The following is an 18,811-nucleotide window of genomic DNA, read 5'->3' as shown; positions in this document are numbered from 1 at the left end:
AACTCGCGCCGTTGTTCCAACTGCCGCACCGGGAGATCGAATTGAAGCGGGGACCTCTGGGTTGCGAGTCCGCTGCGCTCGCTGCTAAGGCAGCATTTCATGGGACATCCCAACAATGTAAATTCTTCTTCTTGGTTCTTTCGGTAAAGTCACGTGACTTTACCGAAAGAACCAAGAAGATGAATCCCTGCAGTCACGAAAGCTTTAAATCGAAATTTAATGTAAATTATGTTAGCTTGTCCGAAATTCAACAAGCAATGCGTTTCGGGATCACACAGGCCAACAAAACAACGACAAGAAGCCAAGCTGATAGGACATCAGACGGGGGCGCCAGGAGCATCGTGCGGAACTTCATCGCTCAGAAAGTTTTTCGGCTGTGATGGCTGTGAGCAGAGTCAGTCCCGGAGGCAAAACGATTCCCCTGGCAAGCCGCTCGGAGCTCGCGATGTTTGCGATTCGCCCGCGGACTCCGCGATGTCCCGCGAAGGCATCCCTGGTCGGAGCAGCCTGACTCCAAATCCGCACGGCGACGCGAATGGGATAATGAAACAAATATAAAGAACCTCTGCGGTTTTATGAAAGATCGATTGTAGCTCCGTTGGTTTGGTTTTAAATGAAAAGCAATCCGCATGTCCATTGGACATGATCATCCGCCCATCCCTGCCAGCCAGCCAGCACAACTTTTTAATCTTATTTTAATCTTAATATATAGAGCCCCGTCTCTTTCTCTCTACATTGTGCTGTTATATCCCAATTAAAAATTTTGCTGATGATACTGAAAAAGAATGGTAGCTGTAAATGCCCCAGAAGAGGTACACCTTGAGTTACAATTTCATCTTGATCTTATTCAGTGTCAGCTTATTTCCCCTGAAAATTATTTCTGAATGCAAATAATGATTTTCTCCAACAAGAAAAATCCTGTCACGTTTCCGACCCAGGTTATGTGTCGAGATAATCAACAAATCGAACAAGTGGAGGAGTACAGATACTTTGGGTTTCATCATCAACTATAAATTGAAGTTTAACTCCCATTTTAATGATTAAATCGCAAAGAAGATTAATGTTAACAATAGCTTCCTATACCGACGTAAAAACACCATACCGTCTATGCTACGTTTAGATATTGTAAGAGCAAGCATATTTGCAACTTTTTATAACCACGATGTTGTCTATCAGTTCGCTTCTGCGTTTGCATTAAATGAGCTAAACTCACTCTACCATTCGGCTCATCACTGTGCACTGGATGCTCCCGACAGATCCCACCATTGTGACCTTTCCAGTGTCTCGGTTCGAACTCGAACTCCCTCTCTGCCCGTAGAAACATGCACTGGGCTCTGTTTATTATAACGCTTCTCTTGGCTAACTCCGCTAAATATTTGATGGATCTATTGACCCCAAAAGGAAATAAACAAAGTCTTAGAAAGCTCCCCCTGTGACCTCTTAAAAATCCCGAGGCTTTGAGACGGTCGTGAAAACAACTGACGAGAGAAGCGAGAGACGGAGCCTCGCTCCGGAGCAGAGACCGAGCGGAGGGGGGGGGGGGAGCAGCAGACGGAGTCGAGAGGCCTCAGCGGCGAGACGGCGTCGCGCAGTTCCGAGACCACGACCGCTCAGAGCCAACCAAGAGAAGTGGAAGTCAATTTTGGGAGGCCTTTGTACGCATGGACGTCGAACTTCTTTCGCACCGTACGTGGCCAAGGCCAACAAACTAAACGTCGCCTTTGCCCAGCAGTGAGACGTTACGGGCCCGACGGCATCTCGCGCTGCCGATGTTTGTGTGTGCGAGGTACCTGCGTGCCCTCGATTTCCGCGATGCGGCGCCGCTGCTCGGCCCCAGCCGAGGTAAACCGCTGGATGAACTCGAAATCGTCAGCGGCGATGAGCTGGCTCCTGCGGACACGCAAAGAGGCGCACGCTGGTGACTCGTCCCTCCGCCCGAACAGGAGACAAGCGGCTGTGCGGCCAGGGTTAACTCGCCTGCTATGCCGGGGGAGCGTGGGTTCGATCCCGACCCTGACGCCTGCTGCTGTTTATTTGGAGTTTGCGTGTTTCGCCTCGTGGTCGCGTGGATTTTCCCCTCCGCATTGAAAATCAACGTGCGTTTGGAGTATTTGGATGCTATCAATTTCCAAGCGATAAGGCGCTTCGTTGAGCTATCATTTATGGCCAGGTCGCTTCTGAAAAGAGATATATTGCTCAGTGGGCCTTATCTGGTAAAATATAAATAGTTTAGTACTGGCCACACCGCTCTCCGCATCCCGATCCCATCGCTCTCCGCGTCTTCCTTCTTGGCCAAATGGCAGCTGGATTCCTGCTGCTGCTGCTTCAGTAATTTGCGAATGTTTGCAGAGAGAATTACAATGCAAAACACTCTATTGTTGTGGGTAAACTGCGCATGGAAACATGCCAAGGGTATGTCCACCGATGAGATGGAGCGATTAAAGCAGTTCGTGCCCCGATGCTAGGTGGGTTTGTCACAAAGCACAATGGATGGGGGAGGCCATCATCCAGCAGTGGATTGGCCATGGCCGATGATGATGATTATGATGATCGAATCATTGAAATAAAACATGTCACACAACAAATCCTGCGAGTTGGTTCACGGATAAAACAACAATTGGGGTGGAGTGGTGGCACAGTGCTTAGGGCCTGATCACGTGGGTTCGAGTCGGCTAACTCTCTGCTGCGACTGTTTCTGAATAATTCCTCCACGCCCGTTTGCCAACCCGCACTGATCAGCGTGGTGAAGTATGGTCAGACAACACGGCAAGACTGACACAGCATGATGAGGCCTTCATCCAGCAGTGGATTGTATAAAGGGATGCAAAACGATATTTTTAGTTTTTATGTCCCAGCATTACCAAAATAATGTAAGTTAAAGACAGCACAAACTCTGTTCTGGGTCTCCACGTATAAGCAGAAACCCGTGTTTGACTCCACGAGCCTGTTGATCGATAACTACCCAGCGCCCAGCGACAGATAATTTGTTTTCAACAAGTAAACTGTTGACAGGATTCTACCTTCGAGGTACTCATCAGCAGTGTCCATGGGAATGTTAAACCAATGCTGCCGGGTTAACGGATGTTATTGGCAATTTAAGAGCACTCTTATGTAAACGTTACGGACTCAGTTGTACGCGAGAAAAATGTAGTTCTGTGAGATAATATCGGACAGACTCAATCGGAGGAAAATGATGGAGGGAAGAGTAGGGGGGGGGGTGAGGACATCAGCTGTTGGAATGAACATCCTCCTTGTCAAGAGGCTCTTGCTGTCCAAGACCGAGTGTGGAGATGAGTTGAGGGAATACGGAAGCACTCGACTGCGTTTAAAGCCCCACGCTGTTTGAAAATAAATAATACATTCCAGCCATTCTCGATGCACCAATGGGATGAGCGCTTCCACATGCACGTGTTTGTATGCTGAACTTCTTTCGCACCGTACGTAGCCAACAAACTAAAGACAAAAAGCAGTTTGAAATAAATGAGTTTGCAATTTAGACGATTTTAAAGTGCCATAGCTCCAGTGGCTTCCTAACATCGTAAGGAAGAGCGTTCCAGACGGCCGCAGAAGCGCATCTGAGAGCGCGCGATGCGGTGACCGCCTTTGTTCAATGACATGTCGTGTCAGTCATGCGGGGCGGGGGGGGGGTAGTTTGACCATACTTCACCAAACTGATTGGTAGAAGGGAGGGGGGTGTGCAGGACTGGCTCTGATGTCAGCTGTATGTTGATAAACAACATAAACACAGATTACCTGCTTATGATTTAGATTCGTATACTCGCCATCAACCACGATCCCACGTGACACATTTTGTATGGCATTATATTATCGTTCCAACCGTTTTATGACATCACAAAATGTTACGTACATGAAGTGATGAAAAATAAGAAGAGGGTTTACCCTTTCGAGCAATAAAACAGCAGGTGTTAAGATGTTAAAACACCAAATGGATATATTTTGCAAGGCATCAAGTCTGCATTAACAACATGTGCTTGCGGCAAAGCATGCAAACACACACGCTCTGATGACATGTACACGTTATATATAATATCTACGATATATATGTTGTTTTTTTAAACGAATTGGCCTACACCCATGAGGTGGCAGTCTAACAAGGTTTTAATTACCCAACATACCCAATTAGGTTAAACCACAAAGTAGCATTGCCTAACGACTGGCAGACTACACCCGTACAAGAAACAAAGCGCCTTCGTGACAGCCACATGGAGTAAACAATATCGAAATGACTGAAGGTCATTATTGTTTTCCATGACGTGTGAAAGAATGGCCAGTTGATTGCGGTGCGGCTACTGAGAATCCACGCGTCGTGCCCGCAGTGGATGTGGCGTGCGCATCCGAAGGGCTCAACACCAACGGCCGTTTGCAATCGTTCGTCGCGACGGCGAAAATGGGGCCCACTTTTAAACGATGGGGCAAAATTATTTTTGACATGGCAATCAATGTTCTCCGGTGGATTACTGTGACGGCTCTCCCGGCGCCTCTGCCTTTACTCCGTCCGTGGAATCGTAAGGAGCGATCGAGGCGGAGGAGGGGCGGCGCGAATAACGACGAACACAACGGCAGCCCACGACTCTCCGTTGGTCCGAGGCTACAATTGCCGCGGCTTACGGGGACGTTTGCTTTCGGCTCCGAGAATGTAATGATACGAGAAAGCGATTGGGTACGGAGAGAGGTACAATCCCATTACGGTAATCATGCCAATGCCTGGGCCAGTGGCTAACATCAGGTTAAGTGCAGCGGACAGGGCACTGTCCGCCCACACTGAAAATAGCGCGTGCAGATTACGTCTTGAGAGCTTAGCGACCGCGGCGCATTCCGAGCCGAGGAAGCGATTGCAGAGGCAGCAGCAGCAGCAGCAGCCATGGTCATTCCACTGCTGGATGAAGGCCTCGACACGCCGTTGCCCCCCCCCCCCCTCTTCCCTCACGGCTCTGCGGCGTAGCAATCCACCCCAGCAAACCGTGCGTGGGGCACATGGAAATGCTCCAAACCGGAGTGAAGAATCGAAATGAACCTGAGAATGAAACAAGAGTCGCAATATCTCATCGCTTTAAACGAGCGATAAGCTAATGGAATGCGACTCATCTGACAAATTCCACATTAAATTTCGATTTAAAGCTTTCGTGACTGCAGGGATTCATCTTCTTGGTTCTTTCGGTAAAGTCACGTAGAAGGGAAGTAATAAAATAATTGAAATAATAAAAAATAAAACATAATAAAATAATATAATAAAATAATATGTTTTCTTTGTATTACTTTATTACTTCCCTTCTACGTGACTTTACCGAAAGAACCAAGAAGATAAATTCCACATTCCCATGGCGTCTGCGAGTTCTCGTGAGCGGACAGCCCACGGATGATGTTCGTGCAAGAGTGGCCACCCATTGCGTTAATCTACAACGGCGTGATGGACTGAGTCGATTATCCCCGACTGGAATTAAAAACTCGCAACTTCTTGAATGTGTGTCGAAAGCTCTCAAGACTTTGTTGTAGCTGGCGAGGCCCCGTGAAGTTAAGCATCTCTGGTACAATGACGACCAGAGGGCCCACGGCGGTCACTTAGTGGTGGTAGTTACGGAGCATCCATTACAGGGAGTAAATGTGCAAAGTAACCAAGAGCAAAAGGACACATTATTTACACGACATCCACGCCAGAACATACTGCGAATAGGTTAAACAACAAATAAATAGTGCTTAAATACAAATTTTTATCAAAACAATGTCAGAAAATCCTGTCACAGACGTTTGTAAATAAACCATATGTCCAGCCTCAGACATAACGGAGCTTGGTTTATAGCATGAGCTCATAAAAAAAAAACATGAGCTCAAACTTCCGTCACAAGACAGGCACGCCACATTTAAAAGGGAATGCATCTTATCTTCTCTGGCCAGACTACAATGTATCAGAATATGAAAGCATGCCGTGGGGTACCCGGCATACCGCTGTGCGGACGGAGGCTGGCCACGTGTGGTGAGCTGCAGCGTGGGGACAAACCGCCTCATCCACGATCTGTGGCCAGTGTGGAAGAGTAGGCCAAATACCCTCTAAGAAGATGGGATCCTTTAGAGCTCCCGCTAGCAGTGGTGTGAGCAGGCAATTGCAGGGCTGCACCTTTACCTTTGTAAAATAATCTGAAATGTCCCCCCTCCCCCACAACACCCGCAGTAAAACTGGGGCTCTTATCAATTCCAACCTCAATCGTTTAAAGCAGACACGAAATCATACCACTTCTCATTCCGTTGAATGTTCCCTTGGACTGAACTGCAATGCACACAGCTCACTCTTCGAGCGCGCACATTGCACGCGCACTCAGAGTTTGTTCACTGTTCCATACCATTGCCCGCAAGAGTGATTTCACACTGGTGGTCTCCATCACTTCTCGTGGTCAGGGAAATATCCCGGCAAGATGCCATTTGGGACTCGGGGCTTCTTTCACCTCAACCTTTTGATGAAGCAGCGAGAGCACCATCGGCATTCGTGATGACTTGCACCGGCTGCCAATTAAACCAAGGATTGATTACAAGCTGTGCACGTCCGTAGACACGAGCACGCACACCGGTCCGCTTGCACGCACTCTGATGGGCGTGCACACGGCACACTGCACGCTCAATCGCCGCAATCCTCCGTTCGGCGGCTCACGGCGACGCTGATCGTTCCGCACACATCGGACGGCGAGATTCGGACCTCGCGACTTCGCGGTCAGCAGTCCATCGGCCTGGGACGCACCTGCCCACTTACTCACCTACCCACTCACTCACCTACTCACTCACTCATCTACCCACTCACTCACCTACCCACTCACTCACCTACCCACTCACTCATATACCCACTCACTCATCTACTTACCCATCCACTTACCTACTCAACAGTCCATCGGCCTGGGACGCACCTGCCCACTCACTCACCTACCCACTCACTCACCTACTCACTCACTCATCTACCCACTCACTCACCTACCCACTCACTCACCTACCCACTCACTCACTCATCTACCCACTCACTCATCTACTCACCCATCCACTTACCTACTCAACAGTCCATCGGCCTGGGATGCACCTGCCCACTCACTCACCTACCCACTCACTCACCTACCCACTCACTCATCTACCCACTCACTCATCTACTCACCCATCCATTTACCTACTCAACAGTCCATCGGCCTGGGACGCACCTGCCCACTCACTCACCTACCCACTCACTCACCTACCCACTCACTCATCTATCTACTCACTCACCTACCCACTCACTCACCTACCCACTCACTCACTCATCTACCCACTCACTCACCTACTCACTCACTCATCTACCCACTTACTCACCTACCCACTCACCTACCCACTCACTCACTCATCTACCCACTCACTCATCTACTCACCCATCCACTTACCTACTCAACAGTCCATCGGCCTGGGACGCACCTGCCCACTCACTCACCTACCCACTCACTCACCTACTCACTCACTCATCTACCCACTCACTCATCTACTCACCCATCCACTTACCTACTCAACAGTCCATCGGCCTGGGACGCACCTGCCCACTTACTCACCTACCCACTCACTCACCTACCCACTCATTCACCTACCCACTCACTCACCTACCCATTCACTCACCTACCCACTCACTCACCTACCCACTCACTCACCTACCCACTCACTCACCTACCCACTCACTCACCTACCCACTCACTCACCTACCCACTCACTCAACTACTCACCCATCCACTTACCTACTAAGTGTGGTCTGGAACTCTCCTTCCCACTCACTCACCTACTCACCCACCCATTCACATACTGAGTGGTCCATTGGCCTAGAACTCAATGTTCGAGACACTTTATAAACATTTAACCAGTTCAGTCGACAATGCAAGATGGAGCTGTTTAATAGAGCTTACAATGTGTGAATATTGCGCACTCGTGATAGCCTAGGTTATAATAGTTGCATATTTTCTAAATGTAATTACTTTCATAAGCAAATCAGGGTACCAAGAGGCTCGTGAAAAAAAATGGGCGCATCAAATATCAGCTCAAATTAAAATCCTAACGAACGTCATAACGATAACAAGAATTAATATATTTGTTTGCCCATAAAAGCCTATCTGCATCTCAAGACACTTTTTCAGGAGGGTCTTGCCAAGGTTTTGCAGTGGGGGGCAACGATTTACATCTGTTTGCCAATGTTTTTAATTTGGCAAAGTTTTGACCATGAGACACGGCCTACTCCTGTGAAAATAACATCACGGGACCTTTAACGGTCCACTATGAAGCAGACGGCATGAATATGTATCGTCAAAGCACCTGCTGCCATTGACAGCAGCAAGATACTTAATATTTGTTTAAAACATCTCATTCATCTCGCTCACATCTATCTTGTCTGCATCTTTCTTCTCATTATCTATCCATGTTTGTCGACTTCTGTTATCTCACCGCATCTCTATCTCTTGTCTATACCCCTTATATAAGGTGTCACTATTGATTTTATAAATTGAATGGGAGGGTTTCGAAAATAACTTTTCTTCAAAGGCACCTTAATTGGACAGCGACAGTCACCGCTGAGAAAGCGAACTGAATGGCCTTTTTAGAAGTTCACAAAATCCGTGCCCTCTTGCGCCAATCCGAATTGTCCTCCCGCAGACTTCCCAGACTCATTTGCAGCCCCCACCCTTGCAGCCAAGCACCCTGTGGAATCGTGACAAAGGATAGACCATCAACGACACCGCCGAGACTCGGGATAAAAATGTTGTTCGCAACTCTTTTGTAAAGTTTGGATCGAGCGAGTCGGCTCCGGCACAAAGCCTGACATTCACAGCGCATTCTCTAACACTTCACAGCGATGAAAAGAGATCGCATTATAATTTCACGTGATCAATGAGTCACATTACCAGCAAAATAAAAAAAAATGATCGTGCACTCTCTCTTTGTTTTGTTTCTTTTTCTGGGTGTTTTTTTTTAAATAATTTTTATTCCCGATGAGGTGTCGATGCTATTGTGATGAGACGAGAAGTCGATTCTGAACGTTCGTAGTGCAGTGCATCACTCCCCGTGCACATTTTGATTTTAAGCTTTCGTGACTGCAGGGATTCATATTCTTGGTTCTTTCTTGCTGTGGTTTTCACACCTGATGATGATCGATTGTGTTGCAGTCGAAACTTCGTGAGAATTGTATTGTTTTATACTCTTATTATTTTATTATTTCCCATCTACGTGACTTTACCGAAAGAACCAAGAATATCACTCCCCGTGCGTTAGAGAACGGTGCACATGAGGAGGTCACACAGAACTACATCTCATGTTCCTACGCGTGGCCTCTTATTCACACATGATGAGGCGTGCTTTACTACACACCTGCAACAGAGGAAGATGTCATCACGTGGGAGTCAAACAGACACTTGTTTATTATTAGAGCTGACCTTAAGCCAAATTAAGTGAACATTTTATTTAATTTCAATATGTTTTTTTAAATCAGATGTCCAGGGATTATTGACTGCGCTGAGACCATCATATATGCTACACCGCAGAGAACACCGTTTAATCACAGGCAGCTGAAATCCAGATTTGAACCCAGAATTCCTCAAGCAGTAGCTCAGCGCCCTAACACCTGAGTAAGCCCTTGGCCACCTTAATGCCTGCCAGCTGTGTGGCCTTTGAAAATGAGCTTCTTAGCTCAATGGACTTAACTCAGTGGGAAATAAACTTCTGATTTTGATGTCTCGGCATGTAACGATGCACCTCCCCCGAGTGAATTGCAATCCGATTCAAGGATCAGCTACGTTTTGTCTCGTTTCTACCATCTCATAAGTAGCGTTTCTCAATTTTAATTTCTAATTGTCGAGTTTTGTTCTCTCCTCGTGAAACTAAGTGTAGCATAAGCATATTATTGGGATACAAATCACAACTATTGTGAAACAATCGATTCTTAACATGCACAATGATGCGCGTGTATCCTGAGTATTAGAATCAATTTTTGACGGATGAATAATTGCATTGTGACTTTTCCGAGTGATTTATAGTCACATCAGCCAGGGGGTTGCTGCTGTGCACGTGATCTGGAGGGGTGGGTTGGTGAATCACCGCACAAACTTTGTGAAACTCCCTTCACGTGGCTGTTTCTTTACACTTGAACCTCCAGCAATGGGTAACGGGGTCCAGGGAGACGCGACCAGGAGATGCGGGGCACGTTGAGAAGAATAATTGGCCACACCTCACACACACACACACACACCGCAGCGGGGTGGGTGGGGGGCCGTGGGCTGGGGGGGGCCGTGGGGTGTGGGTGGACAAGCTTAGAGCTTGGCACACTTGAGGGCGTGTGTAATAAACTGCACCACGCTGTTCAGTGCGCGTTGATGAGGGCGAGGAGCATACATGTCAGAGCAGAGTACAGTCCAACAGTCCATTTTTATGCACTGCCTCTGATGTCCAATACCAGTGACACAACAACAACACAACAACACCAGTGACACAATAACAACACAACAATGGCAGTGACACAATAACAACACAACAACACCAGTAACACAATAACAACACAACAATACCAGTGACACAATAACAACACAACACTGGCAGTGACACAATAACAACACAACAACACCAGTGACACAATAACAACACAACAATGGCAGTTACACAATAACAATACAACAATGGCAGTAACACAATAACAACACAACAATACCAGTGACACAATAACAACACAACAATGGCAGTGACACAATAACAACACAACAACACCAGTGACACAATAACAGCACAACAATGGCAGTGACACAATAACGACACAACAACACCAGTGACACAATAACAACACAACAACACCAGTGACACAATAACAGCACAACAACGCCAGTGACACAATAACGACACAACACCAGTGACACAATAACGACACAACAATGATCGTGATACAATGCACAAATGTGCGTGGCCATGGCCCCGGCAGACGCGCGTGTCATCGGTGTGTGTGCGACGTTGCCGCACTCACTGCAGGTAGGGCTGCCAGTTGATCTTGCTTGCGCGGATCTCTGCCATCTTGGAGAAGAGGTTGGCAGAGGCAAAGTCCGACGTTTCGGTGAGGTCCATCTCGCCGAGCACACAGCTGCACACACAGCGGAGAGAGCATCAGTAACAGGTGGTGCTGCTAGCAGGGTGCGCAGGCGGTGCAGCTGCACAGGGGCCAACCCACAGGCCGGGGATGGATCCTGGCTATGGTTAACCCCAACCCCAGATTGTGCAGATGCTCCGATAGCGATTGTTGTGGGTGCTGCTGCTGCTCGACGCGTCTCCTCTGCGCCGTTGTTTGCAGTAAACACGCGGAGCGCGCGGTCGCACGCCCGGGTCGCTGTTTGGTCCGTTCCGGTTTGAGAACCAAATCTGGGACGGTTCGGCCCCACCACAGGTGCCAACGCGCTGTGCGTCGTGGCCGCGGTTGCCGCCTCTGAAGCCACGGGGACCAGGGCACGTCGCTGGAGGAAGAAGATCCCGCAATGCGGGGAGAGGGGAGCACCGCATTGGCGAACACCACCCTGGGACTCGCACGTGGACAGCTGCCTCGATGAAAGGACAATCGTGGAAAACAAGGACACGTGGCTGCCCTAGACGCGGGTTGCCTGCTGTACATGCGGTCTGTAAGATGGTGCTCCAGCTGGGATAGTCTCACTGACTACACTCGAAGATGTGGTGGGGGGGAAATAAGGCCAGAGGTTTTACCCTTTCTGGCGATAAAACAGCAGGCGTTAAGATGTTCAAACACGAGAAGCTTTTGCAAGGCATCAAGTCTGGATTATCCACACGTGCTTGTGGCAAACACATGCACACAAACACGCTCTCGTGATGCATGCGTTGTCCGAGATGTAGGTTCATAAGTCACTTTAACACGTAGGCTTTCACGACCAATATTATTCATAATAAAGGTTTTTGGGTTAGATCGCGTAAGTAAAAATGTGTCGTAACCCTCCACCACCTGACACAGCCAATTAGTAAGGGATTTGTCACGTAAACAAAACGCCACCCACCTGTGTGTTGGAGAGAAATCCACAACATTTACAATTTGAGTAGTACGACGTTTCGCTGGTAACTATAAGTTAAATGCACTTATAGCCTTCACTTTTTACGGTCCATAATTATTAATGTGACATTACTTTACAGTCAGGTCTGCCATCTGGTGAGGTTTTTACCAAGGAGTGTGCTATCGTTGAGGCCGCTGTCCTGGGGAAATCTGCAACATGTTCCCAGGACGTTAAAAGTCCCATATTTTGTCAGTTACGCAACTACAGAATTACGCATTTGGCATGCACGTTAATCCCTCGTCTGGTATCGTAGGATGTTCTCCCTCCCATGATTTGTCTCGATATAGTGGTGGCAATCCCCTAGTCCAGGCACCGGGCAAGAGAGAGGAGTCTCACGTTGTGTTCCTCGCAAGGGGCCTGTGCCAACCGTGCGCATTGCCAAGTACCTCCGTCAAATTGTGTTCGCAGCACACAAGCGATGAGTTGTCGAGCCGGTGGGTAGTGCCTGAAGATGAATAACGGTCATTTGTCCAACATGTTTAATGCAAGGCAACCCGCGTTGCTTATGCCTGCTGTCGACGTGAGCTTCTGGGTCAACTAAGAATGTCATTTTATCAGCTGCACAAGGCAGGAGCAATGTGGAAAGAAATCAGTCCTCGTGCAAATGCAATTCTGCAACAAAGCGGATGTAGATTTATGCCCCGGTTCTCGACTCACAGTAGCGAGATCACACAGCGACATGGCCCCCGACTGTAAAACTACTGCATAGGGACAGCTGCCACTGGGGGTGCTCTAGGCGAGACCACACAGCAACATCGCCCCCTATTGTGAAACTACTGCAGACTGTCTGTGAAACGCAACAGCGCCTTCACGATAGTTTTGTACGTAAGAATGGCGAGAATATCAAATGTGTTAATCGTTTGATTTGAATGAATGTCTTCATGAGCAAGGAGTTGGAAAAGTTGGGTTTAATAATAAAAGTAGAATTTTGGGTGGTCACATATGGAGAAAAATAAAAACACCAAGGGATACCCCAAATGGTTGTTTTGACGAGTATTATGTTAACTATAACATTCAGCATTGTACTTGGAAGAAAATTATTTATTAGCATGCTCATTGAGGCTGCTCGATGAATACTTCCCCATCTTAATACTGCCAACTTTATACCAAAATATATATATTTCTAATTAATGACAGGCCTGTGCTAAGCCACTGCTGGTTGAAGGCCTTCGCACACCGTGTTAGTCTTGGGGGTTGTTTCACCATATTTCACCACACTTGGTCCATTGCGGGTTCATGGAGAGGGGCCAGGAATAATTTCGATATCACGCACCCCTTATGATAGCCATGGCCGGGAATCAAACTCAGATAACTGGCCTACTATAGCACATTGCGTTAACCACTGTACACTCGTCCGCCCCACCCTGCATTTTAAATATGGTCAATGATTAGCAATGCTCTTTCCACTGCTAGATGAAAACATCCCCGATTTTATCACCACAACATTTAATCCAAAACATGTTTGGGTCTGTCTACTAACATTTTACAAATATAAAAAAACATTGCAGTATATCTCGATTGCAATGCTGCTTTTGCTGCTTTGTTGATCAATTACTATTTACAATTAACCACTCAAAGAGCCGTTACCGACTTCAAGTGTTCAGTGTCCGCAAGCCATCTACAGATGAAAATTAACCCCAAACGGAGCCATTGAAGAACCAGAATGGAATTAAAATGGAGACGAAGAGGAGCAAGTGGAAATGCGTTGGCTGAAGAGTAACTTATTTTGCCGCAGAACACATTTTCCCCACGCAATGTTTTATCACAACTGAAGACAAACTGCCAATAATCTCCACCAAACCGCAAACCCATTTGTCTTCGTTCCTCATGCCAGCGAATTTTTTTCCCATTATGGTCCATTTCAACCTTTTCCATGAACCCTTAAGGTTGCAATTCTCCAGTCGGTACCCTAATTGCCAGTGCTGAGAAATAGCAAAAGCCATTAGGGCTGATGTCAAGCCACGTGCAATCTCGCCAAGAGTCACAAGAAGTGACATGCATTACCACACAATGCACGTGTATTACAAAAGTATATTCCAGGCCGTGTGATCAGCGTGGAATAAGAGGCCCAAATTCAGGGCTGCACCTTGAGTACAAAAGTCATGTAAATATGAGGTTGATTTGAAACCTATTGCTTGGGTTGCAAACATGTACTCGAATAAGCGTTGCTATGTCGAACAACTTAATTTAGTGTTGGCGCCACATATTAATTTCCAAAAAATTCAACAACAACAACAAATAGACATTGACATCAATGCCCAGACAGCATCAAAGACCCACGCATGGCCTCGAGTCGCAGAGCGATCGGTCGACCTCCACAACGCCGCGCCGAGATATGGTCCTCACCGTATCAACCGGCGTCACGCACCCACGAATTCCCGGGGGGGAAATAATCAGCCGAAGGGAAGCAGCTGTCGCCGCCGAGCTGAATCGTGGAAGACGGACGATGACTTCGACTCAAGCAGGTCACGAGCGAAGTGACCGCGGCGTGATGGGCATGGGACGCGCACCTGGCCCCGTCGCGCGCCCTTGAGAACCGACAATTTCTCGTTTTGATGCGAGCGGCCCTTAACAGCGTCGGCAGAAGGTCGGGCTTGTTTGTGGATGGGTGTCAGGTGTTGTTGGATGCCGGGTGCGAGCGAGGCGTGCGTTGTGGTGCAGCCCAGTCTGCACAGGTGAAAACCGGCGGAGGCTGCCCTGGTGGCGACCGTCACGACTCAACGCACCTTGCCAGAGCGGCTCCGTCCAGTCGGGGCGGATTCGTCACCGTCGTCAACACGGCACAAATAAATGCCGGCACGAACACGGGGTTCCGGTGTTTTGCGCGGCTGATAAGTACACGGTACCGTCGCAGGAACAGTGTGGGTGCTCCCACATTTTCTAAGACGTCTGGCTGGCGTGGAAGAGTAGGCCAAATACCCCCCCAGAGGGGATCTCCAGGGCTCTCTCTAGCAGCAGCAGCAGCAGCTCTTCTGCCGGCTGGTGGAGTATATACGCGATTGCAGGGCTGCACATTTACCTGTGAGATGAGTCAGTGAGCATGTAATTCAAATGCAGGGGTGATGTATTAATACTATACTCCACTGATTGCTAACGATCCTGGTTACTTTGTTCTCAACAGGTAGTTGAACATTGTGAAAGCAGCGGCTCCCGCATCTTGTTGCAGAAGTCCGTGGTTCGAATCCAGCGGCCGCCCTGGTGAATACTGCAGGGGTGAATTAACCCGTAAAATCACCACGTGCCATCTGCTCCACGGTGTGCATTAAAGATCCCCTGGCATCACTCGCAAGAGAATGCCATCGCGTGCCGGCGTCGTGGTCCAGCTTCGCCAAATTTTGAAAATTACACCGCTAATTACCGCAACTGGGGTTACGCGTGACAATGATTTGCTCCTGCGAAAACTTGTCAGGACCCTCCTGCAAAAGAGTCGTGAGACTCAGTGAGGCCTTCCTGAGTAAACAAGCGCGATACCAAGAATACAACATAATTCGATCTCTGAGAAATGTGTGCGTGCGTTGCCGCACAGGAAAGAGGTTTACAAAACTGTGTCGCAAATTCTGTGACGCAGGTTCAATCAAGCACGTAAAATAAAAACAGTGTGGACTGCTGGGAGGCATGCAGACCTGCAGAGAATTTGAATTGACAGTGTTTTCCCTTTGTCTCTCCACTATTTCGAGGGGGTTATCTACAAACGGATCAATGACCATATTCCCAGAGTATCCAGGTCGCATGAGATGTGAAAGACCATTCGTGGTCTCCTGCTCAAACGCCTGAGGTGGTGCTCATCTCCTGTCCCAAATTCCTGAGCTGGTGGTGGATACGCTACGTTCCTGCAATAAAGGATGGTCTATCTAACAGACAACCACGGTGATTTCCCCACATTTGTTCAGGTACATGTACAGCCCCTTTTGTCAATCGCACTGCTGGCTGAGGGACTTCCTGATGCCGTGTGGCTCGTAGGGGTTATATCACCATACTTCACCACGCTGGTCAGTGCGGGTTGGTGAAAACGTGGAGCATAGATGTACAGTACAACCATGCATGTTGCTTCACTGCCCACCACGTAGCCGCCCAATCTATAACAACCTGTTATGCCTTGTGCTCACCCATCCAAACACTAACCAGGCGCAACACTGCTTAGAACTGGTTCAGACATCACTCATGGCCATGGCCGGGAATTGAACTCGTGTCGCCAGGTTTAGAGCACAATGGGCTAACCACTATTCCACCACTCCACGCCCATGATCATCATCATTTTTCGTCAGCTATAATCATCATGATATGATTGCTTTCATCGAAAACACACAAATGACCAATGATGATAATACTGATAATAATGGTTAGTCCAATACATTTGTGAAAGGTAAAAAGTAAAGGTGCAGCCCTGCAATGTCTTGTTAAAGTTACTGCTGGTGAAAAGGCCTCCACTAGGGGGCGCTCTAGAGAGCCTCTCTGGAGGGTATCTTTGGCCTACTCTTCAAAATTGTCCAGATGCCTTGGAAGAAGTGAGAGTACCTATACTTTACCCCATCACTGGTAATCAGAAAATTAATAGTGGAGTAATCCGATGATATATAAAGCTCTTTTTCACATATGTCTAGTAGGGCCATCTGGGTTGACAGAGGCTGGGAGTGGGGGCATTTAAGAAACTTGCCAATCGTCTTAACTGCCACGCTGGGAGATCGAATCGATCCGACCAACTCTGGATTACAAGTTCAGTGGCACTGCCAACCATTGAACCGTGTCAGCCTTCCGTCTGTTTGCACTCCAAATGGACAGCGAAGCAAAGGATTAACGAAAGTCAAAATCTGGCCATGTGCAGTGGTGGAAACAAAACCTTGGGCCAAGGGAGGACTCCCCCCACCCCCACCGATGAAACCCAAAAATAATGCCTATTTTATTGATATTTACCGGGTAAAATAATGTTTTATTCATATAGGGCGCTATTTCAGCCGCTTCACATTTCCGGATCCGCCCGTGCGCCTCCTGGCCTATAGGGGTTGCATAAAACATTTGAAGGCATCATCATCATCAGCAGCAACGCAGCCGAGAAGTTCGCCTCAAAATACAAAACAAAAATCACTCCGGCGGAAACGCCGGCAGGAAAAACATTCAGCAGAGTGACGGCTTTTGAAAAAAATAAAACCGAAATAAATGTGCGAATTACGAAGAGATCGAGCAGGCAGCAATGGATACCATGATGCGGAGCGCTGAGGCTGCGAAACTGAAACCCTGCTTCGATATAATGAGAAATTCAGTGCACGTGACAAATTAATGCAATTCTCGTAACCCAATTTTCGACAACGAAGAGCAACAAACAACAACGGTCTCTCGTGGATGCCGCGAGTGGTTACGTCGACTGCTGCACATAGGCTCGATGCAAGCGGGATTGAAAGGGATAAAGTAATTAAATGATCTGCTTTGGTTACACTTGGGATGACGCTAGCGAACTGGAAAAAACTGGCCTCAGAGGACAGATCGCGGGGCAAGGGAGACATCGCAGTCAGAAAATCTCCTCTCCCGCCGGGAGAATCCGGTTTGGTGCAGCCAGCCACTAAACCAAATTGACAGAGCAAGCCCAGCCCCCAAATGAAACTGCGTCCCCTTGACACGGCACTCCGTATCATGCACAGGAGTTACGGTTGTAAATGTATTTGTGTACTGTCCTAATCACAGGGGTAACCATGACCCTGTCACTCAAGCCTTAGCAAAGCCTTAGCAATAATCACAACCTAATCAGGACGCTGGGAGTCTGCTGGTTAGTACGAAGTAATCACCGCGGAGTACTTGGCATCTGAAACGTCAACCTCATTATCGCAGAGAGGCGGTAATTATCGCTGTTGCAGCCGCACCAGCGACCATTCGTCTCACCCCGCACCTGCATTTGACACGTAGCTATAGCTGCTGCAAGGCAGCATGAGCTGGGAGTCCCCACACTTTACCCCACGGCGCACGACCAGCCGCTCACACCCACATGTACTGCTGGGTGGACAATGGCGTGAGGAATTACGTTAAGAAACGTGCTGCGCTGGGAGGTCAAATCGAGCCGGCGACGCGTGGATTGCAAGTCGAGTCGATTGGCCGTTATACACCGCAGCAACATTCCCCGTTCCGATGGCAAGTGACCGGAATTCAGAGTCGCAACAGGGACAGTGGCGAAAACTCAATTCCTAACGACAAGAACATCAACCCTTGGAGGCAGATCCTAATCCCACTGTTAGCCACCGACCCTGCAAAATGCATAAAGATATTATTCACGCAACACGTCAATACTTTACAGGGTGAAAAGAAGAAGAAAACACACGAATCAGAATTTATTACGAAAAATTGTAAAATAAAAAAAATGCGCTACAACGCTGTGGATTTATTCTGTTGGGAAAGTCTTTATCATAAAATATATATCTTTGCCTGAGGGGTTGTCCTTAAGGGATCAGATTTACTTTGCAGTGCCGGCTTGTGAATTTTAATGGCAGGCTAGCACGTTGACTTTTGATGGAGGCTTGTGATAGGCATCACCCTTCACTGCCTTTAGAGTCCATGTCCTTTAGCATTTACCGTGGAAGGGCACAGCTCCGTGTCTGACGGACCTCTTCGTCTTGTGTTCGCGTGCAGTGGTGCCGGCACATACAGGACCCCTAAGCAGACGGTGTTTTTTGGGAGCAACCTCCCTTCAATCTATGGAACCCTAGCGAGATAACAAAATAGATTTAGACAAGAGATAG

At 48.0% G+C, this 18,811-nt stretch overlaps 1 protein-coding gene across 1 annotated transcript in view; it reads right to left on the bottom strand.

Moving 5' to 3' along the window:
- LOC144732577 (V-type proton ATPase subunit H-like) overlaps positions 1 to 14,679 on the bottom strand; it is a 109,559-nt gene extending 94,880 nt beyond the window's left edge. Inside the window, exons 1-3 of the mRNA XM_078614024.1 lie at positions 14,436 to 14,679; positions 11,006 to 11,119; positions 1,791 to 1,890 (exon numbers count right to left, since the gene is read on the bottom strand). Coding sequence (XP_078470150.1) covers positions 1,791 to 1,890; positions 11,006 to 11,103 — 198 coding nt within the window. The 5' untranslated portion in view covers positions 11,104 to 11,119; positions 14,436 to 14,679. The remainder of the gene's footprint in view (positions 1 to 1,790; positions 1,891 to 11,005; positions 11,120 to 14,435) is intronic.
- Positions 14,680 to 18,811: the final 4,132 nt, after the last annotated feature.

The sequence above is a fragment of the Lampetra planeri genome, chromosome 2 (genome assembly GCF_965212315.1).
Source record: "Lampetra planeri chromosome 2, kcLamPlan1.2.h2, whole genome shotgun sequence".
NCBI lineage: Eukaryota > Metazoa > Chordata > Hyperoartia > Petromyzontiformes > Petromyzontidae > Lampetra > Lampetra planeri.
The sequence above is the reverse complement of the archived record's forward strand: the minus strand, read 5'-3'. Positions and strand labels throughout refer to the sequence as shown.